The sequence below is a fragment of the Anarhichas minor genome, unplaced genomic scaffold, assembly GCF_050575085.1.
Source record: "Anarhichas minor isolate MPS153535 unplaced genomic scaffold, ASM5057508v1 ptg000040l, whole genome shotgun sequence".
In the NCBI taxonomy this organism is placed as follows: domain Eukaryota; kingdom Metazoa; phylum Chordata; class Actinopteri; order Perciformes; family Anarhichadidae; genus Anarhichas; species Anarhichas minor.
The window spans coordinates 16,196,053-16,223,889 of NW_027466486.1; the positions used below are offsets into that span (position 1 = coordinate 16,196,053).

At 42.7% G+C, this 27,837-nt stretch overlaps 3 protein-coding genes and 1 pseudogene across 14 annotated transcripts in view; 1 reads left to right on the top strand and 3 right to left on the bottom strand.

Moving 5' to 3' along the window:
• LOC142967898 (zinc finger MYM-type protein 4-like) overlaps window positions 1–14,377 on the bottom strand; it is a 31,623-nt gene extending 17,246 nt beyond the window's left edge. For 2 of the 12 annotated variants that reach the window (XM_076107514.1, XM_076107526.1), the window contains exons 1-18: window positions 13,537–13,844; window positions 10,778–11,396; window positions 9,675–9,727; window positions 9,436–9,585; window positions 9,083–9,146; window positions 7,934–8,130; window positions 7,548–7,672; window positions 6,597–6,819; window positions 6,243–6,458; window positions 5,446–5,596; window positions 5,021–5,136; window positions 4,531–4,893; window positions 4,266–4,416; window positions 1,471–1,646; window positions 1,161–1,338; window positions 579–692; window positions 439–482; window positions 73–211 (exon numbers count right to left, since the gene is read on the bottom strand). In XM_076107514.1, the coding sequence (XP_075963629.1) occupies window positions 73–211; window positions 439–482; window positions 579–692; window positions 1,161–1,338; window positions 1,471–1,646; window positions 4,266–4,416; window positions 4,531–4,893; window positions 5,021–5,136; window positions 5,446–5,596; window positions 6,243–6,458; window positions 6,597–6,819; window positions 7,548–7,672; window positions 7,934–8,130; window positions 9,083–9,146; window positions 9,436–9,585; window positions 9,675–9,727; window positions 10,778–11,396; window positions 13,537–13,602 (3,145 nt within the window). In that variant the 5' untranslated portion in view covers window positions 13,603–13,844. The other 10 variants (XM_076107522.1, XM_076107516.1, XM_076107523.1 and 7 more) reach the window with 10 other exon arrangements.
• adprs (ADP-ribosylserine hydrolase) lies at window positions 12,924–19,768 on the top strand. Its single transcript, XM_076107532.1, has 6 exons — window positions 12,924–15,871; window positions 16,447–16,543; window positions 16,673–16,880; window positions 17,236–17,423; window positions 17,516–17,616; window positions 18,319–19,768. Exons 1-6 carry the CDS (start codon window positions 15,679–15,681, stop codon window positions 18,711–18,713), a joined length of 1,182 nt encoding a protein of 393 aa, XP_075963647.1. The 5' UTR covers window positions 12,924–15,678; the 3' UTR covers window positions 18,714–19,768.
• On the bottom strand, window positions 18,495–27,835 carry LOC142967908 (b(0,+)-type amino acid transporter 1-like). Its single transcript, XM_076107534.1, has 6 exons — window positions 23,979–27,835; window positions 22,012–22,145; window positions 21,060–21,189; window positions 20,850–20,974; window positions 20,669–20,756; window positions 18,495–20,567 (listed from the first exon to the last, which is right to left on the bottom strand). The coding sequence occupies exons 1-6, from the start codon at window positions 24,675–24,677 to the stop codon at window positions 20,337–20,339; spliced, it is 1,407 nt and encodes a 468-aa protein (XP_075963649.1). The 5' UTR covers window positions 24,678–27,835; the 3' UTR covers window positions 18,495–20,336.
• LOC142967905 (b(0,+)-type amino acid transporter 1 pseudogene) lies at window positions 22,070–23,909 on the bottom strand (annotated as a pseudogene).
• Window positions 27,836–27,837: the final 2 nt, after the last annotated feature.

Genomic DNA, 27,837 nt, shown 5'->3' on the forward strand with positions numbered 1-27,837 from the left:
TGGATGGTTCACGCACCATGTGAAACTTGGCTGAACTACCCAACTTGTTTGAGTGGGGTTTTTTGTAGTTACCTGCTAAATCATCGAAGGGGGTGGGCAGCTGGCACATGCTCTCTTGGTCCATGGTGAAGGGCCGACACAGAACCGACTTATTCTTCATTTGACGGCGACGGGGCATTGGCACTCGCATGGCATCAGTCTGAGTACTGGCCTGGAAACAGACATCAAAAAGAAACTAAGTAGATCTGATTTGGTTCTTAATCAGAAATATGCTGCATTAGATTGTGTCTTATATCTGAACAGTTCTCATATCCTATTAGAACATTTAAAAACTCATTTTTGAGTGAAGACCTACAGTTGGATGTTAAGTCTAACCAGAAACAAACAAACACACAAAAACACACACACACACACACAAAAACACACACACACACGTACATGGTCTAGGTTCTTGCCATCAACGTTGGAGGTCGGAAGTGCTCCTAGAAAAGAGGAATAAAAACAGCACTACATTAAACCCCCCACTGTGAGTAGTGCATACCATAAATGTAGAGAAACAATCGACTGATATAACTAACCAGTAAGAGCAGTATCTGCTGACACACTGGGCTGAGAGGCAGAGCCGTTGGCCAGTGACACGACATCAGCGATGACAGGATTCATCTTTGAGGAATGGTGGGGCTGTGTTGGAGCTGGATGAGGAGAGAAACATACCGAGGTTAGAACACTTTTGGTAGTTTACCATGTGAGATTACTGCTTTTATAAAAATCTTTTCCTCCATCCTCTTCTCACTGGTGCCAGTGACATGGTGCCGGTGTATCTATTTATCGGGCTTTGATAGGTTTTAAATCAGAATCGGACTGCAGTTGGTGTTTTTTTTTGGCTGCTGACAATCAAATTAATCAAACCACCACCACATTTTATCCCATTAGACATTTGTCTGAAATTGTCATTACAAGCATATGAATTATTGAGTTAGGGTCACGTTGACCTCTAATCCGTTCAACCTTCCAACCAAATTTGGAGAAATTCCTTCCTGAGATATCGCTTTCAAGAGCATGGGCCGTACGGATTGACGTACCTACGTATGTACATGTACGGCAGGTACACTGCTACTCAACATCATACTGTACAACACCGATGCAGTAACACAATTTACCAAACGGTGTTTGTAGGGCCGTTCCAGTACCGTTACTGCTGGTGTGCTGGCTCGTCTCAAAATGCAGGTAGCAGTACTGCAGCAGGCAGGGCAGGTTACAGAAATTACGGACTGAACCCAAACACTGCAGCTTCTCAGCCATATAGCCCTGTTTCCGACAACCATCACATCGACCCATCTGGACGGGAGAGGAAGAGCAAGAGGGAAGAAAAGAGAAGATGTAGAAAGAACAAAACAACCACACAGTACGGCAGTCCCCTTGGTTCAATGGCTATCAATGTACAGTGGAATGGGACACCTGTCTCCTTACCCCATAGTAGAGCACAGTGTACTGGGACATGCAGTGGGGTCTACAGAACTCCTCCATCCTGCCTCCGTAGTGGCTGTGCAGCATCTTCTGGTTGATGCCAGAGCAGTAGGTGCAGGGACGCCAAGGATGATCCTTGTTACGGGATGTCAGGTCGTGTTTGAAAAGTTGCTTACAGCCTGGAACAGAGGAAGGATGGGCCTTATATTAATGAAATTACAGTAGTAAGAATACACATTTCAGCCCACAAGTCCAATGACATTGAATAAATGTGTTATTTAGATGCAGGTTTATTATTCATCTAAAAAAGAATGGAAGGTCAGAGTGTCAGTTTGTCGTGATTAGTTTTGCAAAGATTGGAACCACTAGCATTATCAGACATTCTGCATTTTCAATAATACAATTAAATAAGCAGATTTTTTTGAAGTGGGTTGCATGAGGTGATGAGGTCGATGGTGGTTGGCCCAGTTTAGAGAACCAGGCAGGAGAACCAGCACGGGAGCAAAGCAATGTACTGCTGTGGACGCTGCTTTAGCTCGTCACTTATTATTATTATTATTATTACCTTCCACAAGGAGGATAATGCGATCAGAAGAGTGTGTGTTCTTCTGTGATTGAGTGTCCACTGCTGATCTCGCATTCTGCTGCAGCAAACTGCATCATTTTTGGGGTGCCCAGTTATAGCTGCGTGCACAAGGGCTTCTCATGGTTGCGGTGACTCACTTTCTCAAACACATTTCACTGCCCGTTTTATAATCGACTGCCTCAGCGTCGGAAATACACGAGGGCAAAGGGCAAAACTGCCCTAAGAAATATCATTTTGCCCCCGATATCACTAGGAGGGGCAAAAAAATGCCCCCGAACTTTCTAAACGAATAAAAAAATGGAGCGCTTCTTAATCAGACCTGTGACTGCGAGACTGCGGTCAACTCAGCAGACACTTACATGTTAGTGCACCTATATCCTGAAATTCACGGTAAACTCATTCAAACAGCACAGATCGGGAGCGAGCGAAGGACGTTGAAATTTAACGGAAAGATTAACGTGAGACAACATCCGGTTTCTTCAGACGAACATCCGGTTTTCAGAATAAGATGCCAACAAAGTATACATATTGCATAATGGAAATTAGATTAAATGAATTATATTCACATTAAGTATAAAACATGCTACCTGCATCTCGTGAGTTAAAGGGAAAATACACCTAAATTGTGCGTAAAGTGTCTTTATTCTTTGATTTGAGGGTTGCTGGAAATGAATAATACCTGACTGACAGTCAATTAAGATATTTTACTAAGAAAAACTCTGAACTGAATTTGTACCTTCAAATGGCAGATTTTTAAAATTTTTAAGGTGCTATAAAAATGTTTTTCTCAAAAATTCCACACAATGACTAATGCATATGTTCAGGACAAAAATGGGTAATATCACAATATTTGAGGTGCTACAAAAATATTTATTCTTAATAATTCCATACAATGACTGATGTATATGTAATCAAGGCATCGTTGACTTAATAATTGTTAATAGTTGTTTAACAATAGTTGTTTAACATTTAATAATAACAATAAATAACCACAAAGAAATAAGAATAAAATTGAATATGATTGTCTGATTTACGTTTGTTTTTTGTTAAAAGAAATCTAAGAAAACACTTTGAATCTGTAGACTACTGCTAATAGTCTTATTATTGCCATTTGATGACAATTGCTCATATACTGTAAGCCTAAATAAGTATATTCATTATTTTGAACAAAGGTTAAATGTTATTTCACAAGTTTCAAAAAGTGCCCCCAATTTTTTGAAAATGCCCCTGGATTTCAGTCAGTGGGGGCAAAAGTTGCCCCCCAAAAAATATGTAAATTTCCTACCCTGGACTGCCTGCTGACTCACTAATCTTGACCGGCAGGTGCCGCTAGCGATGACACAGCTGAGTACATCTTAAATATTCCCCATCCACTACTCTGCGCCCAGAGACACAGTGGGGGAAACATTACTGTGTTTGACTAACAGCTAACGGAACTACCAGTACACACACACACACACACACACACACTACTGTACCTTGACGCAACTCAGCTACGCAGGCAGACAGCTTAGTGAGTTTCACTTTGTTCAGGCGAGAGTGTGTGATGCGTCTTATTCGACGACTTTGAGCAGATTGCCTGCATACGTCGCCGCTTGTTTTTAAGTTTGAATGAAGTGTGTTGTACGGCGCCTTACAGGCAACTGGCGGAGGGGGGGTTAGCCATTTGTGGGCTGTACTCGTTCAATCACACAATACAGCAGTGGTCGTTGCAGACACAGTTCATCTACTCAGAGCACCTTTCTAGTTTGTGTTGCTGTGTGACTTTTGGGTTTTGAAAGGGTTAGTTAGGATTCACCAAAGTCACCCCAAATCACAAACAACCAAACTGAGTTCCTGTGCTCTGCGAGGTAAAATCGCTGTGTTTTGTCAATGGAGTCTTGTAGCTTTGAAGAGACCATAGATGGATATAGAAGCTTCAGTTCCCTGTGGGAACGGGTGAAAATATTATAAATATAGCGCACACTTGAACTGATATTGATTTTTTTAGGTGCCTAAAATATGTTTTGCTGCTTCCTGCCCACAGAAGTACATTAGTTAGCTTTTATGCTGGTATTCCTCTCCGTTTCTCCAAACCGGGGGCGTGTCGACCGCCATTTACTGCAGGTAATACACCGTCGATGGAGAAGTACCTCATACAAGGCTATAATTCTTCCACAGAAGCGTCAGGAATAACGATGTAGGCTAAAGGAGCAAAACCATGTCTACTCACTTTCACCGCAGAAGATCAGGTCCTGTTGGTTATAGCTGATGGTGTCAAAGAGCACTTTCTCCTGTTTACAGAACTCGCACACAATCAGGATATTCTTCTGGGTTTTATACTGCTCACAGCACGTCCCACTGCAGAACATAGAAATATGACCCTGAAAGAAAACATTATCAGGGTTAGTTGATGAGAGTTACATTCATCAGGCATAAGGGTTAGGGTTAAGTATCCGTATATTCTTAAGAGTCAGCATGGGAGCTGTGTTCCTTACTTGGTGACTGAGTAGCAGCGGCTTCACGTTGAACCGTTTGCTGCACTGATGGCAGGTCAGCTTAGAGGTGTCACTGGGCCCGCCCTCTGCTGGTTTCAGGGGCTGACCAGCAGGTGCTCTGGCCTGGGCTTGCCCTGGGACAGGGGGGGAGGACATGGCTGGGTAGGGAGGCGCCAGTGGGGGCACTGAGGTATGACTGGGATGGTGGCTCTGGTAGGGGACTGAAGATGGGTGGTCCTGAGGGATGGGAGGGACTGAGCTGACTCCTACAGAGGGCCCCGGTTTTGGGGCATCTCTGAGGGAGGGGTCCCTGAGAACGGAGGTTCCATTGATAAGGTCTGGCTGAGAGGTGGCCCCGGACTTCTGTGAGGACAAGGCGAGAAAAATAACAGCAATGTCAAACCCACAAGACGACAAGGCTTAGACCGACAGATGTTCCATCAACGTTTGTTGGATACAAAAAAAGTTGGTATACTGTTGGTGCCTTTACCCTGTATACGGAAACACAGTCATATGAGCAGAAGTTACGAATGGTGCCGTCCACCATGGCCAGATGATACTGAGGAACAGCTGACACCTTGCACAGGCAGCAGGGGAATGCAGCACCTACGGTGAAAAGGGTCAAATAAAAAGTAAAGTAAGATAAAACTTTATTCATCTTGAGGGGAATTGTTGTGCAGTAGTTGCAATATAAGGTAGGAAAGAGTGCAAATAATAAATATATAAAGTCTCAGATAACAATAAGGTGCAAATGGAAAATACATACTAAATAAAGTAAGGTGGCACCTGTAATGTTTTGAATTCAATAAATCCTTAGTAATAAATATTAGTATATTTATCATGAACCAGGAAGGAGACTGTTGTGGCATGTACCATCTAAACTTGGCACGTGTGTGTGTGTGTGTGTGTCCTTACCAGTGAGGATGTGTCGCGGTGGTCGACTGCGTTCCACACAAGCAGCTGAACAGTAAAGCTGGACTTTGCCTCTTTGGTCTCGTTCCATGATGGTGAAAGACACTATCGCCATTTTGTGACAGTAGGCACACTCAACAGTCTTTCTGCAACTCTACGCAAAAACACAAATAGAATTCAAGAAGTTTGCATTTGCTTGACAAACATGAGTGCAGTGTGCGATTTCTGATGTTATGTGATTTGTGGGTACTTGACACTCACATCCTATTGCCATTTGGAGCCACGAATATGAAAACATGTGGTCTCAGTTCTCATTCCAAAAGTCAAAATTTGTTGAAAAATATAGATGTAATCAGTTCCAACTAAACATTCTGCTTCCATATTTGATTTCTTTAAGAGCTTCATTTGGAAACCTCATTCAAAGCTTTGAATGTACATAAATGAGGTTTGGTAAAGCCCTCCGACGATGGCTACTTTGCTCATGGGTTCACAGTGAAAGCGGTGGAGAGGAGACCAGTGTGTATTTTATCTCTGACAATTTTGGCAGCTGACTTACACTTCAAGCATGTCAGTAAAAAAAGGGGGTTGGATAAACTCTAAGTGGAAGCTACGTTTTTCTATTTGCACGTACGAAATGACTAAAAGAAAGGTGAGAGCAATGTTCATGATCTTAGTGGTATTTCTTTTTTCTTCCTCCAAAAGTTTCTCCGTTGAAACGTTTAAGAACCACTGGCCTTAATGTTCATCATACATGTTCCTGCCATAAATTCTGAACAATCCTTATTTAAAAAAAAGCATACCTGCTTGTAGGTGCCAATACAGGTGGGACCACAGAAGTTGAGCTGAGATCTGTCGATTGTGAGCGTCTGACAGGAGCCTGAGCTGCTGCTACAGTAAAGTCCGCAGCCTTCGCAGCAGTTCATTGCTAGGTGCCGCATCTTGCGCCATGTTACAAAGCAAGCATCGCTGCAGAGTCTGTGCAGACGGCCTTGATGGGTGACCTCATGCTCGATCTGCTGCGAAGATGATAAGAGTCAAACACAAGGAGAAGAAAGAATTAGACCGTAAAGACGAGAACCGTGGTAATTACTGCCGATTTGGCTTCTTAACAAAAATCTGCCGTTACTGTAGAATCTGCCTTTTGTGTCTCTTACCCTATTAGAGACTCTACAGACACTACAAACGGGTTTGTCAAGCGGTCGCTCCACTGGTTTCTCAGGCGGCTTCTCGGGCTTCCTCTCTAGTCTTTTATCAGGAATCTTGTCAGTCTGTTTCTTCTTGTGTCTAAAGACAGACAGACAGAACTGGCCACAGAAGTTAATGAAGGTGTTGTCGTCTCCTGGAATCGTGATCATGTCCCTGGGCTGAAGGATCTCCCTGCAGAGAGACACGCACAAGAGGTAAATACAGTAGTCAGGCTAGGGGATGGAACGTACTAAAGAGGCAAACGAGGATGAAAAGTTAAACATTGAGTTGAAATGAACATACATTATGCATTCAAGCAATAGTGTCAGCAAGTTTATTACCTCGACAAAACATAAGAAGTCGGTATGAAACCGTTTCTTTTTTGAGTCATGCGGAAAAAGATATGAATACATAATGAAACTTAAAATTACTAAAACTGAGACAATCACTTGTCACTTCAAAGAAAAATGACGATGTGTACAGTGAAATAACGGCAAAGAAAACCTACAAACACACACACGTATATAGTGTTTTGGTGAGGAAAATAGCTTTTTATATATAGGATTTAGGGATTCTACATGTGCCCCAATGAACACACAACTTCTCAATGAGGCCACCATAGAATTAAATGGTCATACAGTAGATAATATAATTATAAACTTAATCAAAAAAGCTCTTGTGGTCAGCAATATGGTGGAAATGTCTTGAGGCAAACTTTACACTCCCATATTTGCCGGTTGCAAGAAAACACCCTAAAATACATACATAGTTTTGATTTGAAGCAGGAGTGCACAGTTTGACCGTGAGTGTTTTCATGTGCTAAATGAATACAACTCATGTAAGCCAACTGCCAGCTTATGTCAGCTAAATGAAGGCCTGATTTACGTTCATACTGATGTCAAGTGGAAACAAAGATGTACCTGTTGCACTGGAAACAGGACCGGTTCTTGTTGGCTGCAGGCAGGTGGCCGGTGAGACAGACCGTGGAGCAGAAGAGCTGCGTGGAACCTTTTCTTTGGAATGCTGTTTGGCCTTTCAGCAGAACCTACGGCCATTTACAAAACCATGAGACATTAAACCAACAAGAAATAAAACCCTACATCACGGCCAAAAGCCCCGACACATGAAAAGTTGTATCTGCTCATCATGTGATTAACTAGATCTGATCAATATAGTACATATTGCAATATTCCATGTCAATTACAATGCATAGAACATGATTGCTGTTCACTCTTTAACTTTTCCCTAATAATATGCACATCTATGCAGAGGGCTCTTGTTACGCAGGACTAAGTTACACCAGTACCTTAGAGCAGCCACTGCAGCGAACGCTCCCAGGAACGGAGGGCGGAGGTGGGCGGGGGGGTGCTGGTACCAGAGCCGGTAGTGAACTTGGGATTGGAGCTGGTGGTCTGAGAGGGAAGGGAGCCATGGCTTGTAGGACAGCGCTTCTACCTGGGATAAAAATGGTCGCCGTAGGGGGAGCTGGGACTGCTGCTGGAACTTGAGTGGATAAGAGGGGAAAGGTTGGTAAACAAGAAGATATATTAACAATAGAACACACACGCATGGTAATTGTGCAGTTCTGATGCACTTGCTGCAGACACAGATGTATCTGTTGAGCTATTGTACAATATCACTGCCCCCGAACTGGAATATCTTGATTGAATGCAGTTGTTATTAATGCTTAAACGGCACACTTAAATCTATGATTTGTCAAAATGTCTGCTGTTAAAAGGTCTACTGGTAAATGCCCGTACCCGTGGTTTTCCTGTCAGCCCAGTAAATCAGCATAAATAGATACTACCGAGGGAATTATGGCCGGTTTAACTTCATGAACATATTTACAATGCAGCGGATGAACCTACATGTGTGACAAGTCATCCTGATTTCAGAGCTCTCATGCAGATTCACAGAAAAGTTAACAAAGTTGTTCATCCCTCCTTGCAGGATATCTGTCCTGCTAACCGATCCAACTACACAGGAGGATTTTAGTACAGCGAGTTATAAATGTGGACGTGTGTTTTGGCAGGTGAAGGACTACATTTTAAGGTGGGTGTACCACCTAACATTTGACAATATAAAAGATTTAGCAAAATACTACAAAAGTTTAAATATGGCTTGTTACGCGTGTCTTGAGAAATGAGTGGCACTAACGGAAGGTGGAAGCAGACAGTAGTTATTTGGCTCAAATAAAACCACTGGTTTGGTCCTTTAAGCGTGGTCAAACTAACCCAAAAGCTCTTGCCGGCCATAACCTAACTGCCCACAGCATTTCCTGTTCATGCTTTGAAGCCACTGACTTTGACCAACAACCCACATTAGTTTCCTGCTGATGTCTCTTTCTTATCTACCTGACAAACATGAACCGGGCACAAGACGACCGCTACAAAACATAAACTCTGATGTTCAAATGAGAAGAAATAGGTCACAAAGAACAAAGAAGTGAACTCACCAGAAGGGGATGTAAAGGTGTTCCCTCCACCTACAGAGTAGACGGAGCTGATCCTCAGCTCCTCCTGAAATGAGCACACATCAAGATATCAGATTTGGTTTAATTGGGCCTTTCCAGGCAGTACTGTTGGAAGTCATATAATCAAATTATTGATTTGAAGACAACGAGAATAGTTTCTGTATTGCTATAAAAACATTATACAATTAGTAACAATCAACACACAGTATGAGCCGTCAGCAGCTTCAATCCAAATATACCATTCGATTCTGGTGAAATCCTCTCCTATTATTACATATGGAAATTACAAATCTACACATACTGAACATAAACAGCAGATCTCTCCCCACACCTACCTCCTGATTCTCCAGCTCCTCTTTGATCTGTCTGATGGAGCTCTGAGGCAGTAAAGCGTTGTCGTAGCCCTCATCGATTGGCTCATCTTTGATATTGATTGTAGTAGGCAATGGGGGAGTACTGTCCTCCATCGGAGCTGCCTCTGACCTCTGAAATAATAAAGAGTATTCATAATCACCTGCTGAAGGTTCAAAGATTTTAGAATTGCAGTTGCATGACAATCTTTCCAGATCCCTACCTCTCCCTCCTGGCTATCTTCAGTCTCCTCTGTCTGGTTCAGGACGCCTCCATCTGACAGAAGGGTAGAAAAGAAAACAAATAGAATACATAATGTAGAATAAAATAGAGAGAAACTAAGCAAACAAGGATGCCATTTTCATGTGACGACCCGAGAACTTGTCGAACAGTTTAGTTATATATGCTGAGAATACGAAAGAATGTCCAACCAGAGCCAATGGTGCCACCACAGAGCACGAACTACATGTGGTGACTAGCCAAAGTCACTTAAAAGGCCACTGCAGTCATTTACACTGCACCTTCATAAAGATGGCAGACTTACAAGAGACAGATTTTATGAAAAAGATTGAGCATTAACGCAGAGGTCAAGACATCTCGACTTATGTTGCATTCCATTTGAACTGGGAAGGCGGACCAAGTACTCAGGTGAAAATGTCAAACTGGAACGCCGTCCGAACTCTCGGATGAACCACACCAGGACAGACCTCAAAAAACAATGGCTGCTCCGCTCATCAATAGTAAAAAAAATAAAAAATAAAGTTGTAGCAATATGCTGTTTATTAGCACTTCTGTCCCACTAAATCAGTCATACTTATAATACTGTCCAACTCCCATCTGTGACCATGTTGCTATGAACTGGTATGGCTACTAATAGCAAACCCCACTGAGTTTTTGGGCTTGTTGTACTGCAACGCAGTCAACTCGGGTGGGACGTCTTTCCAAGCTTCTAATTCCAGTTTACGAGGTAAATAGAATGCCCAAGTCTCAAGTATAGGTCAAGGCCCCTCCAAATACTGGACCATACATTGGCCATAATAAAACTCAATTGTGTCTTTCATGAGACCCTCCCTGCCCGGTTAATGCCCATTTCTTCCAAAGCTCTAATAAACCTGGTGCCATCACAATGACATCATCAGGGTTATTTTTCTCAGTCTGCAGGAAGCTCCCTCTGGAGCCACAGAGGACATTATACAACTGTGTTCACAGGCTGAACAGCACTCTCTGTGACAAATTAACTGAACTCAATGTGTAAAATATGGCATTAGTGAGCAATCTTGTCCTTTACAACTGTCTAAATTCTCTTGTGCATGCAGCTTTCTTTACCGCGGCTGTTTTCAGGTGTGTGGTCCTTTGAGGAGTGAGAGGTGTTAGCAGACTCTGTGCTCCCTTCCCTCTCTTCTTCTTCCTCCTCCTCCTCCTCCTCCTCCTCCTCCTCTCTGGGCTGAAGGGCAGAGGGTTCGCCTGGAGTTGCGTTGTTTCCGACTCTTGGTTTGACTGCTTTTCGGTTTGCCTTACCCACATTAGCATCCTCCAGGCTGCCCATTGGCAGGGAAAAGTGCCAGTTTTCATCTTCTTCATCTTCCTCTTCTTCTGGCCCAAACGCAGGAAGGCCATCCAGTGCGTCATCACATGCGGCCCCTCCACTTCCTCCTCCTCTTTCGTTAGCTCCCATGGTAAACGAGGAGGGTCGGACCGTGGAAGGGGAGGAACTGCGAGGAAAGGATGACTCTCCCACCCCCTCATCCATCTTTTCTTCTTTACTGCTGCCGTTGCTATCCTCTTCTTCTACCGGTTGGTGTTCCCCTTGTCCTGAAGTTTCTTCTACTGCCTTTGTCTCGTCCTGACCTCCACTCCGGGAAGAGCTGGCAGAGCCCCTGGAGGAGTCAGCAAAGTCTCCAAGCCCCATCACTTCGTCAAACACTCTGGACAGGCGCTGCTCGTGCTGTAAGGAAGAAAAAGGTTTGGGAATTCCTGTTTAGCACTCAAAGAAAAATGCACATTCATCTTCAATTCCTCACTGTCAAACCTAATAACTGCTTTAAACCTCAAAGTAACAAAATATTCATTATTGAGAAACTGTTACCCCAACTATAAATACTATAGCTGCAACTTTATCTTCAAAGATTTACTAAACAAGTCACACACTTCTTTACTCAGACTCATTAAAGGAATAAAAACACCTGATCATCTGTTTTTACATTTTTCTATTTTCAATTTAATGAACCATCAGATTGTGAAATGACCCACAAACCTCCAGCTAATCTCATCTCAGACAACAATGTGACAGTGTTTACCTATGTGTCAGCTGCACATAGTGTGGGACATTTGTACATCACAACTGTACTTTTCACTTTAAATTATGCACTGGGCAATCGAAAGCTAAGCACTGGTGTATCTACGGTTACCTGTAACATCAGTGGTTACATTTTAAGGCCTTTGTAGACCTTTATGTTTTATGTTCTTGTCGTAGCGGGAAGAGCACAGGTGGATCTAAATCACACAAATTATGGCTCTGGTCCATTTAACAGCCATGTCACAGACACAACATGCACAATACCAGGGCTGTGTAGGTGCAGCCACCTTTAATGTTGTTGATTACATTTGTGCCGTTCTTGTTATCGCATGTCAAAATGCTTACCACAGAATAAGGTATATTAGTCCAACTACTGCATACAGTGCAGGTCTGTCTTCATCCACTATAGACATGAGTGCCAAACAAGTGCTTATACTGCACACAGACAGCCTCCAATAACAAACACATTTTAGATACAAATGGCTGGAAAGCCAAATTCAAGCCATCACCATCGCATAATAACATAAGTAATAACACAAGAGTGACAGTACTATGCACAAAAATCACATCAATCTACGTGTGTTTCAGTGTGTTTGCATGTTGAGCTGGGAAGAAATAATATAGTCTCTCCGTCTATGAGATAAGGTGAGCATATGTTTGGGTTAACACGAGGAACCGTACAATATCATTAAATAACGTCCTCCCCTCACTGAATACAAGCTCTTCGTGTCCATGTTTAAGGGAACTAGCTAAACGAACCTTAATGCTATCAATGTCTTGCTATTGTGGATTCTAGTGATCCAGGCCAAATGCTGTCCGGTGTGGAGAAGGCGTCCCACCAAACCCCATTCAACATTCATCAAATGTATCGCGTCCTGGCACACTTGTAAACGTATACAGAAACACTCACCAAGTGATCCAGTGAGACATCTTAGTAGTTGCTGGAGTTTGAGTAAACATTATGTTTAAGTAAGTGACTCGCATGCCTACACTTAAATTCAATAAAATATCCACTTTGTATTGTTCGCAGCAGCCCTCCGCGATGCAACCTTTGTGGAACCAGTCATCAGCTGCACAGCTGCGGTGCTGGGTTAATAAATGCTGCTGGGGTTCATCAGAAGCCCTGCGTCATATCCTATGGAATATGGTCGTTTTCACATTATCAAGTCGTCCGGCTGTTAGAGGCGCAGCTTGGCGTGGCGGTGTGCATCAGTGCAGGATAGCAGCGAGCTACGGGTTCGTAACGTTAGGCTGGCGAGCTAACGTTAGCTTCAATGTGCACATCCCGACTAGAAGCTAGCCCACTATAACGGAATGTCATGTAGATATCAGCAAACCAATTTATCGTTTGGGTGTTGCTTTGAATATATTATGTTTATATTTCTTACCTTTAATCGTTTAAGTCTAAATTCCTCCGACTCCGCCATGTTTTAATTATGCTGCAGACGCTGTGCTTCCAAACACCCACCCTTCTCGGGTTATGACTTATGTACGCAAGCAGCTAACAATACTAACAAAAACAATGCAGCTGTAAACTCACTGAAGAGACATGGTCACTTTAAGTCAGCTAACGCCAGCAAGGTTAGGTGAAGCACCTGTCGCGCAAGTACCTAATGATTTTGGATGTAACTTAGTTTAGAAACGTGTTAACGTTACGTATAAATTGGCCAAAGGGCCAGTTGTAGCCGTTAGTGGCATCTAGCGGTGAAGTTGCGCATTGCATGCAACTGTATTCCCCAGCTTCCAAACTATAGACTGTCCAAGCGTGAAGAGCTGTAGAAGAACCTACGGTGGCCTTTAAGTTCAGCAGAAAACTTGCAACTTCGGCGTCACTCTGAAAACATTTGTCCCTCATCAGCGATTTCCATGTACGAAAGGCCACACCATATTTATCCTGGTTTTCTGCCGTCGCCTGTCCCGCTTTCGTTTTGTTTCTTCACATTTGCGCTTCTATGACAGCGAGGGTTCACGCTCCTTTGCTTTTTCTTGTGCTAAAAAATAAGTATGATCCTCCATTTGTCAACATTTGGGTTCTCAAACTGTTCACAACACAAATGCGTAGCCCGCACCAGCAACCACTTAATACAATATGTCTTCTTCTTCACCTTCCAACCGGTGCATTCATGCAGACACTTCAATGTAAACGTCAAAGGCCCTGTTTAGAACCAGTCTTTAGTTTGTCCGTTGTGGGACACGGTAGAAACATGGCGGTGCAACATGGCGGGCTCCGTTGAAGAGGGCCAGTTTATCTCTCTTGTAGATATGAAAGGCTCATTCTAAGCTAGCAAAGGCATAACGAATCATAGTTTCATGCGATTAACGTTATGCACTAATGAAAACAGAACACACATTATCGAATGTCTGCCAATATATGCACTTACTCATACACACTGGTCCTTTAAATATAAAGACGACGAAGAAGAAGATAGCGTTACCATATTTTTGGATGGCTCTTCGCCGTCTTTTGCTGTTGGCATGTTAGGAAGTTGTCAGTGATGGTATTTTGCTCCTGATAAACTGATACTTATGTTGTATAAGCGTAGACTTCTTTTAGAAATGCCTAATGCCTTTTACTTTTCTAGTCCTCCCATGTAGACTACCACATTACTAACCCCGCTTTTTCAAATGCCGTCTCGAAAAAATACGCCCTGCTCTATTCGCTTCAATACGGTAATTCCAGTTTTGAATGTCCACGGAACTGGATATAAACAGCCAGATGATTGTTGTTTTATGGTTGCACTGCGGTTTATTCAGTTTGATGCACAGCAAAAAAACATATACATATTATTTTCCCACAATCCGACAAACTGGTCTCAATCAATCAATACAAAATGAATATTAACATAACTAAGCAGCATGATACATTGTTTTTTAATTAGAAAGGGATTTCGGTCCCTCTGCAAATGTGTTTGATTGCTAATAGAAACATTACAATATGTGGCTATTAAAAGGGTAGGTATATACTTAAGACACAGTTTAAATCGAATTGTATTATGTTAAGTTGGGTTAAGAAATGTCTGTAAAATGTCACCACCCTTGTAAGCAAAAACATAGCCCTAAGTGAGGGTAGCTGTTACTCGATTAATCAAATAATTCTAATGGGTTACAGACGTTTTAAAATCTTATTTTAATCGGAAATGATTAGAAAAGGACTGCAGTTACATCCATTCATTCTTTTTTGACCAGTGAGCTGGCTACCACCTGGGGTCTGACTATGTGGACTCAAGACAAATTGTAAAAAGCAAAATTAAGAATAAGACCAACCCTCAAGGAAAGAAGACACTGCCCCTATAATTTGTCCTGCATTTTGACTATTCTACATTATTGACCCATTTATTGGTGAGGGCCATACTTCATCCTGTCAGGGCCAGCGCTCCTATCCAGCAGAGGGCGGTCTTAACAAATGCATGGCTCTACCGTAAATATGAGGTTATCTGCGCAAGCTACAGCATACTGCGGGCATGAGAAGAGTGAGCTCGGTGCTAACAATGGCAAAACAGTCTACACGTCTACTTCTACTGATGTCCCATTTTAAACTTTAACAAAAAGCACCGATAATTATCTTTTTTTTTTTTTTTTTTTTTTTTTTTTTTACACACAGTTGATTGCATGTATTGCATCCACTGCGGTATCGAAGGCATTTCCTTTTTATAGAAATGGTCAAACCACAGCAGACAGCAGCCTGTCTGGTAATGGAAGCCTCTTCTATATAAGCGTATTTCTATGTGCGCCGATCCGACGCTGTCATCGGGGTCAAACGGCCATCAAAACGTTTTCAGGAAACAGTAGAGAGGCGGAGTTGAGGCGACATTTGTTATTGTTGTTATCATCGCTTGCTTTGTATCTTCTCCCCTGTCCGACAGTCTGGTCGGCCAACCAGCGGGGTGTTTTCCTCAGCTGTACGTTGAGAAGTCTCTTCACCAGCGAATGAATGGCAGTGACGGCGGTGAGAGCGGCGGCGGCAGCGGGGGGCCCGGCGGCGTCTTTGTCCCGGTTCAGAGGAGCGCTGGTCGCGGCTGTGCTGGGAGATTGTGTCGGCGGAGAGTTTGAAGGAGCGGAGGAGGTCCCCATGGAGAGCGTGCTGCAGCACCTGAGCAACCTGGATGACGAGACCAAAGGGAGTGGTAAGTGAAAGGATGAGATTTCATACCAGTGTCCGCGGGAAATGAAACCACGTTACCATAATACAGGGCGGCACTGATAGCAGTGGGAGATACATTACTCTTGAAACGTTTGGTCTCAATTCTGTTATACAGTAAGGATGTACTAGCTTGCTATTACCCAGATACCTGATATTATTATGGGGTAATGATCTTGGTGAAGTAAGTGTTACATGGGGGGCTTACCAACACTTGCAAATCCTGAAGTCATTCTGAAACACTCCCATCTATTTATTCTACCATACTTTACAGCAATACATCAAAATAATAGGAAATGGGCACCAGTTATGGGTACCCAGAAGGACCTCCACAAACCCGAAGTATCCCATTTAATATTGAGAAAACCAAGCTTCACTTTATCAGAGAGAAATGGCGAACAAACTTTACTTGACAAGTCACCAAAGAATTGATTAATTTCTTTAATTTACAGACAGTGCTGAAATTCTAGTAATACTGATGTGTGTGTGTGTGTGTGTGTGTGTGTGTGTGTGTGTGTGTGTGTGTGTGTGTGTGTGTGTGTGTGTGTGTGTGTGTGTTAGGTATCCTTGAGTACAGTGACGACACTGCAATGGCACGCTGTGTGGTCCAGTCTCTACTCACCCGTGTCGGCTTTGATGAGCAGGACATGGCTCGCAGGTATTCAAGTGCACACTGCCGACAACAATGGCTTCTTCTGCAGAGTGCATTACGGTGGCAATATTGTTGTTGAGGGTCACACTTACACACACACACACAAACTGAAGCTCTGGTGTCTCACCCCTCTAGGTTTGCTAAGGAGTACAGCATGTCCCCGGGTCGTGGCTATGGTTCTGGAGTGATCCAGGTGTTGAAGAAGCTGTCGTCCCCTCAGCTCAGTGACGTGTACCAGCCAGCCAAAGACCAGTTTAATGGTCGAGGCTCCTTTGGGAACGGGGGAGCCATGAGGGCGGCTCCCTTCGCGCTGGCTTTCCCTGATCCAGCTGATGTTAAAAGGGTGAGCAGTGGGCAAAAAAAAACCAAAAAACACATCCTTGGTGACATGCATGTTAAAGCTGTGCACATTTTATGAATTGCTATGTCTCAGTGAGTCTGTAAATGTGTGCACTAGTTTAATTTCTTGCCCAGTCATAAAAAAAAACTGTGGCCCAAGTAAGAAACATTCAGCCCACTAAGTTCAATTCCCATTTTTCATTCATTTAAAACGATATATATCTAACACACAAAAATACTTAAGCCTAGAAATTGATAGTAACTTTAATGCCAAGTCAAGTCCCACATCACCAGGACCCGAGTCAGGTAAAGACCACTGACTCGTTGGGTTTGATGACTTTCCTTTTTTCCCTCTCCAGTGCGCCCGACAGGGTGCCATGCTGACCCACTCCTGCTCTCTGGGTTATAACGGTGCGGTGCTACAGGCGTTAGCTGTGCACCTCTCCCTGCAGGGGGCAATAGACAAGCCCCAGCAGTTCATCAGCAGGCTGATCACAGAGATGGAGGAAGTGGAGAGCAACGATGAGACACGCAACGATGCCAGAATGTGAGTGGTACATGAAGAGGTCCGAGATGTAACCTGCTGTTCATTGGCATATTTAGCATCAAATCTTCTTTTAACACCGTGTTTCCGTCCAGCCTAAAAGAAGCAGAGAAGCCATTCTGTGAGCGCCTCCACAGAGTTAGAGACCTGATGGACAGGAGCACGGTCAGCATAGAGGAGGTCATTTCTGAGCTGGGTCAGTATCTGTTCATCTTCGATTTAATCTTAAAGGTTTTTAGTACCCATCCATCCTTTGCTGTCCCTCCATTGACAGTTCCCAACACCTATATTTTTATACAGACAGTATTCTATTTTTATTGTTATCTAGGGTCCCAACCAAAGACAGTTTGTATTGATTACTCTGACGCATGTTATCTCAATTAATCATTCGTCTTAAAATATGGGAAATGTCACCTTTCACAGTTTCCTGAAGACCAAGTTGACTTATTCACTTTGCTTGTTTTGTTCAAGCAACAATCCAAAATCACAAGATATTCAGTCTACTATTAGAAAGATGAAGAAACCCAGAAGCCGTAAATTAGTGCGCAACTATTTAATTAACGGACTGTTCGTTTCACCTCCATCCAACCGTTTTCATGATAACACATAACCGTAGGATGGAATTCCATTTCCTCCGTAGGGATCTTGAAAACCATGAAAGCCGTTCTGTAGTTGAGAAATGATCTACATTTTTCTGCTCTTGTTGAGTTAAAGATTTTATCGTATTTGGACAGAGCGATTGAATTGTTTCAATAGGGGCGATGGAACTGTCTTCTGTGTTGCAGCCCCACTGAACCCAGCTATATTTACTTAACATGTTTGCCTTGTGAACAGCTCATGCTCAAATTCAATTTCCCCAACTTCCTATCACTCAACATCTTCCCGTCTGCCCTCCCAGGTAACGGCATTGCGGCGCTCCACTCGGTCCCCACCGCCATCTTCTGTGTCCTCCACTGCCTGCAGCCCAGAGAGTGCCTCCCGGCGAACTACGGCGGCCTGGAGAGGACAATAGCGTACAGCCTGGCCCTGGGAGGGGACACAGACACCATAGCCTGCATGGCGGGGGCCATCGCCGGGGCCCACTATGGCATTGAGGCCATTCCCCAGTCGTGGATTAGGTGCTGCGAGGGGGCAGAAGACGCACACGTGAACGCAGAGCGGCTCCGCATGCTGTACCACCGGTCCTCACAGGGAGGCAGCGGGAGTGGGACGGGGGGGCGGAGCTGCGAAGATGCACCTGAAAGCAAGTCAAGCGCTTCTAACGGCACAGAGAAGAAAGCTGGAGCTGAGTGATTCCTCAACTGGAGTTTGAAAAACAAAAAAAGGACTCTTGAACACACACACACGCACACAAATTACACACTCACCCTTAACAAATACCTTTTTGTTTTTCAAACTGTGTTGGTTAAATGGGAACTTAATTAAGGGCAAGATATCTGAACATTGCAACATTATTTTAGTGGTCACACAGCTCATTATTTTCTGAGACCCCCAAACGTGGAAAAAATGTAAATGCTAAATTTGTCAGGTAACAGAATGGTGAAGCCGAACAAAGAAACATCAAGATGTCCGCAGATGGACTGGATTGACTGTGTTTCATACAGAAATTTGGTCTGTGTATGCACACCCACTAACACACCTCTCTCCCTTCCCTGCTCTGTGTTGAACAATCCTTCATCATGTGAAAGTTGCACTATAAATTGGCCACGTCTTGTTTCATCCTTTTGGTGGATTACAATTATTTAATAAACTTTTTTATTTTTTTTTATTCACTTTTTCCGTTTGAGTGTTTATTTCGAATGTAAGACTCAAAAAGCTCATTTGTGCTGAGATGTCTTATTATTACTAATCTTGTAGCCCAGCACAACTCCTAACCTACAGGCTGCAGGAGATTGCTAGTATTAAGAAAACAAGAAGACCACAGTCACAGCGGTGAGACTGAGCTAATTGCTAATGTCATCACGCTAACATGCTGCAGGTGACATCTTCTTAGTTTTGTGTTAGCTTGCTAACATTTGCTAATTAGCACTAAACACAACAAACAACGGGGGTTGATGGGAATGTCAGTAGTTTTGCAGGTATTTGGTTCGAAACCCAAATACTGGACAAATTCAAATTTTGACCTGATGATGGTGCTAGATGAAAAGTAAATGGTCCAATAGTTGTTGAGACGTCTTTTTTTGTTTCGCACACTGTTTACACGCTGGTATCGGTGTTTGTGGAGAACAGAACAATCTCTCTCCAGTGTTTATATTTTGTGCAGGTTCCTGTCACTGACTCCTGCTGCCCCAAATCAAATATGTCCTATCATTCAAGAAAACAAAATAAAGTGGAAAATTGTTATACAATCCTGTTTCTTTCTTGTTGCAAACATTTATTTAAAATACATTTATGTATCTTTGATTTGGAACCTTTTGCAAATGAGCATTTATAATAAACTGGAATGGAAATGAAAGGTTCTCTGTACAACATTCAGAGCATTAATATTGCAGCGAACAACTATTTATGTAAAGATAATTTTGGAGTAATGTCTATAGAGAAGGAAGTGTGTGTTGTAATCTGAGCTCTGTGCGATGTGCACATAACCAATTGCTGTTTTGTCAAACACAAATTCACAATAACAGGTTTCAGATGTTAGAGGCTCTGTCTAGCCACCTACTGTTGTACAGGCAAAAAATGTTTAAGAAAACAATCTGGCATATTTCACCTTTTGGTACGAGATTGACATTTTGAAAACTGATTTATTTCAGAATGATATTTCTTTTCATGTGCTCTTTAAATTGACTAGGAACATCTGCAAATATACATATCAGATTGCTAAAATTCAAAGACAGCCCAATTTATCAATGAGAAACGGGAGGTAACACTAGGTTTGTATCGAATGTAAACTGCAATGTTTCATTCGTTCTGCCCAAATCACAGGTTCTTCTCTGCTGGCGCGACCTCCAAGAACAGCTGCAGGAACACTGTTAACTTGGTTAAAAGCCCCGGGCAGAGCTTGTAATGGATCAAGGGTATGTAGACTATAGCTCCACTGAAGATAAATAAAGTCACATAGAGGTATTCAATCTGAGGACTGTCTATGATGGGTGCCAGCACAAGGAATACTGCCACAATGATGACCAGTATGGGGAGTATGATGGGAACCTGTGGAGAGAGGAAGGGACAGGCGCAAGGTAATTCTCCTCCAGTGTTAATGAAAAGACAAAACAAAATGTATGAGGAGATTGAACGTGTGTGACACTGACCTTGTACGGCCTGGGGAGCTCCGGCTTCTTAATCTTGAGATAGAGCATTCCAGACAGGGTGATGGCATAGAAAAACCAGGCAGTGAAACTGACAACGGCAATGAAGACAAATACAAACAGTTCTTTATACAAGTAATGCAGAAGAAATGTCAACACTAAATACAAGCAAAATCCTACTCACCTGAAGTAGTTGACAATGCTCTGGAAGTCTCCGGGGATCAGCACCAGAAGAGAGATGACGGTGGTGAAGATCAGGGCCGGAGACGGAGTCAGTCTGTGAATGTGAGCCATGGCCAGAATATCTGGCTACAAAGAGAACACGGGTCTGAGTGAAAACTCTTGAGTCAACAGTCTCGTGCTGGACAATATAATCACAAGAAGAGCCTCTCACCATGTGTCCCTCCCTGGCCGCAACGAAGCACACGCGGCCACCACTGAAGAACGTCCCATTCAGTGAACCGAACGCAGACAACGCTGCGGCCACAGACATGATCCAGCCCCAGCTTCCTAACACCTTATTCCTGTGGAACAAGGTGGAAGTTCTCAACAAAAGCTGCAAGAGCACCCTTTCCAATTGTTTTAAAAGCCGCCTGTTACACGAAGAAAGTTCATGACAGGGCTTGGATACATTATTCAGATTACTTTTCACGGTTCAAATTGTTGATTCATAAATTTTGATTCATAAATTTAACTGCGTATAATTAATTATTCTAATAAATGCATGGTAATCTCTCCTGATGTGCTTCTGCTCCAGGCTGATGACAGGGGGACATTATAAAGTTATTTTCCGATTGAAGGGGAACCGATTTCTACACATCAAAGTACAGGTTTTAGGAAGCACTACTGCATATGTGAAAGAAGTTGTATGAAGATGTTTGTAGCTCCAGAGGGGGGCTGTGCGGAATCTGATAGATTCCTGCCACCGTCAGTCTGGGCAGAAGATTACAAGTTTGAAAATGAAAGGAATCGAGTGACATGGATATAAAAACATATGAGTTTATACTTCCGTAGCGCTCCTCATGTCGGCTTTAGGGTAGTGGCTCGAGGCTACATTGGCCACTAATAGCATAACACACCCGGATCTCTGACCGAACTGTCTGTGGCCATGTTGAATTGTGGGAAAAGTAGGCACCAGGCTTTGACAATTAAGAAAGATGCGTATGGAACCAAAAAAGACAACATCTGTAGTACTACTGAATCGATTTGATACTTGAAAAAAAACCACAGTGAGTCTGAGTATGTCATAGGAGTTCAATGCTAAACTGGTAGAGTACTCCTTTGATGCTCCTTTAAAACATTGTAATTTTAACAGCAAGAATACGTGACATCAGGTGCTGTCTTACCCCCATGTTACTGCTACTGCGTTGGACGACATGAGCTCTCTCGGCGTCATTACCGTCAGGTAGCTCACATTCACCAGCAGATATAAGCCAGTCACCAGAGAAATGGCTATCACCACAGCCCTAGGAAGATTCACCTGGAGGAAAACAAAATCTGTTTTATGTTCTGGTTAATGTGTACAAGCTCGCACAATGGATACTATTGGCACTGAAATAAGGGATTGACTTCAGGTTGAAAACATTTATTGACATTAACACTACTTTCATGCTTTCTCCACAAACATTTCCCAAATAATGCAACAGTGTGAGAGATGTCACAAAAAAGTGATTTAAATTACCTCTATTATGGTAAATGTGTTCTTGGAAAAGAACAGAAAATGTACTGGCCTGTGACTCTCTACAATCATTGTTTGTATTAAATGATCCATTTTAACTTTACACCATAAAAAAAAGCCCAGATCAACATAAATGGTGAATAAGAACTGTGTGTACTACATGTTCTCCCTAAAACTATTCTGTGACCTTTCAACTGCCCTCTGGTTGCTGTGTTACTACATTTTTTGTTCGCTGCAAACATTCACATGATAACAACACTGGCCGGCACACACCTTTATCACAGTTAGATAAGAATAACAATTGCAGGAAAACAATAACACCCTGAGTGTCTTCATGGGACTTAGCACTGACACCTGTGACTGTTTGGACACATCGGTCCAGCATCATCTTTATCATGGTATCATCTGAAAACAACTTGCAATAATGCTATTATTACCTCACTTAAGCACAAATGCACAATCCAGCTCTTTACAGCCTCACCTCCGGTCGTTTCAGCTCCTCCGTGACATAGTTCAAGTTGTACCAGCCAGCGTAAGACCAGAGTCCTTGATAAATAGCCATTCCTAGAGTGCTTAAAGAGTACCGAGTGCCCTTAAATGCATTCTCAACTTTCAAATTTTCCACAATGACACTGCTGCTCTGTATGAGCTCCACTATTCCTCCAATCACGATGAATGTCAATGCCAGCACCTTGGCCACCAAGAAGACCACTTGGATTCTGATGGCAATCCGAGAATTCAAGATGTTGACCGTGGCAACAACCAGTATAGCAACAGCTGCAGCACACTTCACCACTAGCTGAGGAGGATGGCAGCCTGTGTAAAAGGGTGCTAGAGCATACTCTGCAATACTAATTGCCATTGCTGCAATGCCGAAAGGCTTCACAACCAGGATAAAAGTGACTGCTGCAAAGAAAGCAGGGCATGAACCATAGATCCTCAGTATGTAGATGAAGTCCCCACCAGATTCAGAAATGACTGTCCCAAGCTCGGCATAGGACAGCGCTGCAAATATTGCTACAAGTCCCGAGAGAGCCCAGATCACCAGACTGGCCCCAGGGCTTCCCACATAAGCCAATACAAACTGTGGCGACATGAATATTCCGGATCCGATCATGGTTCCAGAAACTAGTGCAACACCTCCAATAAGACCAATTTCCCGCTTCATTTTCAGAGCTTCAGGTTCCTTGACCACCATGTTGTTACGTTGATCAGAGAGATGATGAAAATACTGTAGTTGTTATTAACCCTGACAGAGGAGACACCCTGATAAAGAAGTGACACATCTCACACACAATAACTGGTTGAGAGACAATAAAAACAGCTCAATGTGTTACTTAGATTACATATTAAATCCACTGTAGTTGTAAATCTTTGAACAGTTCGTCCAGTTCTTGATTCCAAACTCACATCATAATGTAATTCCTTGTCTAGATATGATTATTCGTGTATCGAAACAGCAGAGGCAACTCCATTCATTTCCCAACTAAATCAATAAATAGAGTGTTAAGAAAGATGTAAGATCTTGATTATAGATCTACACTCTACGTTGATTGCGTAAGTATATCATCTCTCTATTTGCCAACAGCATAAACATTTCTTAAACTGATGATAATTGAACAGTGAAACACTTACTTCTGGATGTTTCAGCTCCTCAGTTAGAAAATTCAAAGTGTTCCAACCGTCATAAGACCACAAGCCCTGATAGAAAGCAATGCCAATGGAGCTGACATCAACATTTGTTCCCTGAAAGGAGTTCTCAAAGTTCTCAGTGTGTCCCTGGAAAAGCATCACAACACCTCCCAATATGATCACGGCCAGTGCCAGCAGTTTGACTACCATGGAAACCACCTGGATGGCGGTGGCCAAGCGGACGCTCAGACAGTTGACTATGGCCAGCACCATGATAACTCCTGCAGCCACGCACTTTACCACGAGTTGCGGAGGGGTGCATCCGCTGTAAAAGGGGGCCACGACATATTCCGCAAAACCCAGGGCAATTCCTGTGGCACTGGCAGGCCTCATGACAGCGATGAAGCTGAGGACAAACATAAAGGCGACCACTTTCCCTGCTGTCCGCAGCATGTAGATATATTCCGCTCCAGACTCTGGTATGACTGTGCCAAGCTCAGCATAGCAGAGACCCCCAAGCATGGCTATCAACCCACAGAAAGTCCATATAACAAAGCTGGCCCCGGGGCTGCCGATGGCGGACAGCACAAACTGGGGGGATATGAAAATCCCGGATCCTATCATGGTTCCAGCAATGAATGACACAGCTCCTATAATCCCCACTTCCCTCTTCAGATTGAGTCTCTGTGTGTCACTCATCATCGTTTGAAAGCTGCTCCGTCTTGAAAGGCATTCGCAGAGGACACTGGACACACAGAGACCTGGCTGTAAATTAACTGCTAAATGTTGGGTAATTTTAAAGCCATGTACAACAGGAAGTTAACCTCCTTAAATATCCACAAAACCAAGGCGTAGCCTTCGATTTTGCTCATAACTTCACGCTGTCTTCACAGACAATCATGCTTTCCCTTTTTACAGCAAAGCGTCATTGATATTAATGATTTTGTGTCTAAATCAGCGGTAGGTACTGTGATGGGAAAATATATTATCGTATTATGCTTAGTTTTAAAGAATGTAAGTATTAAAAGTGCAGACACAGAACAGTAGTTCTGTAGATTTAATTAGTTTAGTATCCAGGCGTCTTGTTATCTGTTATCTTGTACACTGTTTCTTTGTTGGTAAGACGGAGACACAGAGAGACCTTGACTAACAGAGATCCTTTGTCTGAAATACTTTTACTCCCCTTTTGACGCATTATCTGAAGTTGTAACGGCGTGAACCTTTGTATGCATAAATGATGTTGAATATTGCATTTCCGAAGAAGGTTTCACGCAGTCTACTGAATACATGGCTGTTGTGCTTTCTTCCCTCTTGCGCAAGAGAATAAACGGAAAAAGACAACTTTGAATCTTCTGATGACTTCATTATTGATTTGAGAACACAAACTCTCTCCTCCCGATTAACCTAGAAATTTTCCACCACAGTACATTTTTCATGAGTTTGTATACAAATAAAATTTACAAAATTTCTAAAATACTGCTTGTTCCGAGGTTATTGCTCTGGCAGTGTAAGACTAATATTTAGATTATTCTGCTTGTCTTTAAAGTACTAACAGGGCAAGGACAAATTTAAGTATGACATTGAATATAATTTAGCTGATTTCAGTGCTTCAGTCCTGTTGTAATGGGATGTCAATTGTAGGGCTGTCAACAAATATTCTAAATCTTTATTTAGTTTATTTGAATGGTAAAAAACAAAACAGATAATGTGCAAGACTAGATTGTAGAATAGATAAATTAGTTCGAACCTTTGTGTTTTTAGAGAACACATATTTCAGCGTCACTTTTGGCCAATTATGACAGTCCTAGTCCACTGAACAGACATTTTCTCCAACTGCATTTTTTTCATTCAGGAATTTGAATGCTCCTTTTCCAACCTTAATGTGAGTGGTTTGCGTTAGGGCTCCCATGTTACAGAGGAATAAATAAATATATACACATAGCAAATACTAACAAATTAATAATAGATCAATAATGACATATCACTTACACCACATTTTAGGACTGTAAATCCTCTGCTGATAGGTTCATGTCACCAGGGGATCCACTGATACTCAATACAAATATGAGGTTACTCCAAAAAATGGCAAAAATGAACCCACAGTTTGTTGATGTGTGTCGTTCTATCTTACAAGCTGTGGAAGCCTGAGATATCATCAGCCTAATTGACACAAGCTGGCACGTCTGGTATTTATTTGATGTGGTGTTAACCACTGCTTCATGGATTGTTGTTGTAGCCATACTGTCTTAAGTTTGGGACACTTTTATGAAAAGTGCTTTTCACCTCACCTGGCTCCCCTTAATGGGAAATAGCAATGGTTCTGCTTCAAGCGCCATCTGGAGGACAGGTTCCTCACGCTACCACTAGAGTGAGCCCAATCACTCTGTGAGGGAAAAATCATTGTGGCCTCTTGTATCAGTGATTCACTCTTTTAGTCACAACCCGAAGGTGATTATTGGAATATAAATTTACTGGTAAATTGAGGGCTTCGCTTTGAGGAGCAGCTCCTGCCTCACTAACACTATTCAGTACAACACCATCATTGCCAAAGCTCCAACAATGTTCCGTCAGTTTTCAATCTTTCCCTCACTTGAGAGCAAGAGGACCCAAAGATATTTGAACTCCTTTGTTCAAGCAGCAACTCGTCCCAACCTGCTCTTTTCCAGCAGAATACCATGGGCTCCTACTTGGAGGTGCTGGTTCTCTTTCCAGCCACTTCACACTGCCTGCAATCATCCTAGGATGCACTGCAATTTACGGTCTGATGGAGCCAGGAAAAGTGAATTATCTGCAAAAAGAAGAGATGCGATGCTGAGATTACCGTACCAGGCACTATCTGCCCCTCTGCTGTGCCAAGAGATTCTGTCCACGTAAATAACAAACAGAACTGGTGATGAAGCACAACATTGGCTTAGTTCAGCATCCACAGCGAATACATCAGCTTCTTGCTCATAATTTGGAAAGAGATCCACTCCAGCTATACAAGGACAAGACAGAATGTTTGTGGATCGGTTGCTTTATGCCCAAGATGCCGATTCATAGAGAGCTTGGAATCACTTTCAATCCAGCCCTTCGCATTTTACCTTGGGAGACATTACCAGGGGCTATTGTCCACAGCATCATGGCTCCCAGAATCACAGGGTCCCATGAACCCCTACACCAGAATAAGGGAGCAATTTCCAGAGGAAATACAAAGTAATTTAATAAACTAATAATTAAACTAATAAAGTAATATGCCCAGTTCTATGGTGAGACAGCAGGTTCCACCCTACAGAGGGCTCCCAGAGACTTCTGACATCAGGTGATTTTTGGCAGTAACTCATTAAAAGGCAGTGGTAATCTTTTTCAATACACAAATGTGTGTTAACAAGGATTTGTCAAGCTCGTAAATGACTGCATACAGCTCTTCGCGCAAGATTGTTATGACTTTACAATACAATGACACAGCTATCTTTATGTAATGGTATAGCTTCTGATACATAAACTGTAGGTGAGGGTCTAAGGTGCTAATGTTAAAAGTATACTTTGGGAAAATCCTGATCCCTGCAGCCATAGCTGCCAAAGACCCTGCTGAGTAGATCTGGGTGTAGACTGTTGTCGGTCATTGTATGTTGGTACTGTTGTGCCGTTGAATGTATTATTGTCTGACATGTACAGTGCTATGGTGAAAAATGTCCCCTTGGTGACAATAAAGTTTTAAGTCTGAAAGTCTAAAGTCTATTTCTTGACTATAGTAACTCTTGAGCATGAAAGTTCATTGTAAAAACATGAAACACTTCTGGATGTTTCAGCTCCTCAGTAAGAAAATTCAAAGTGTTCCAACCGTCATAAGACCACAAGCCCTGAAAGCAATGCCAATGGA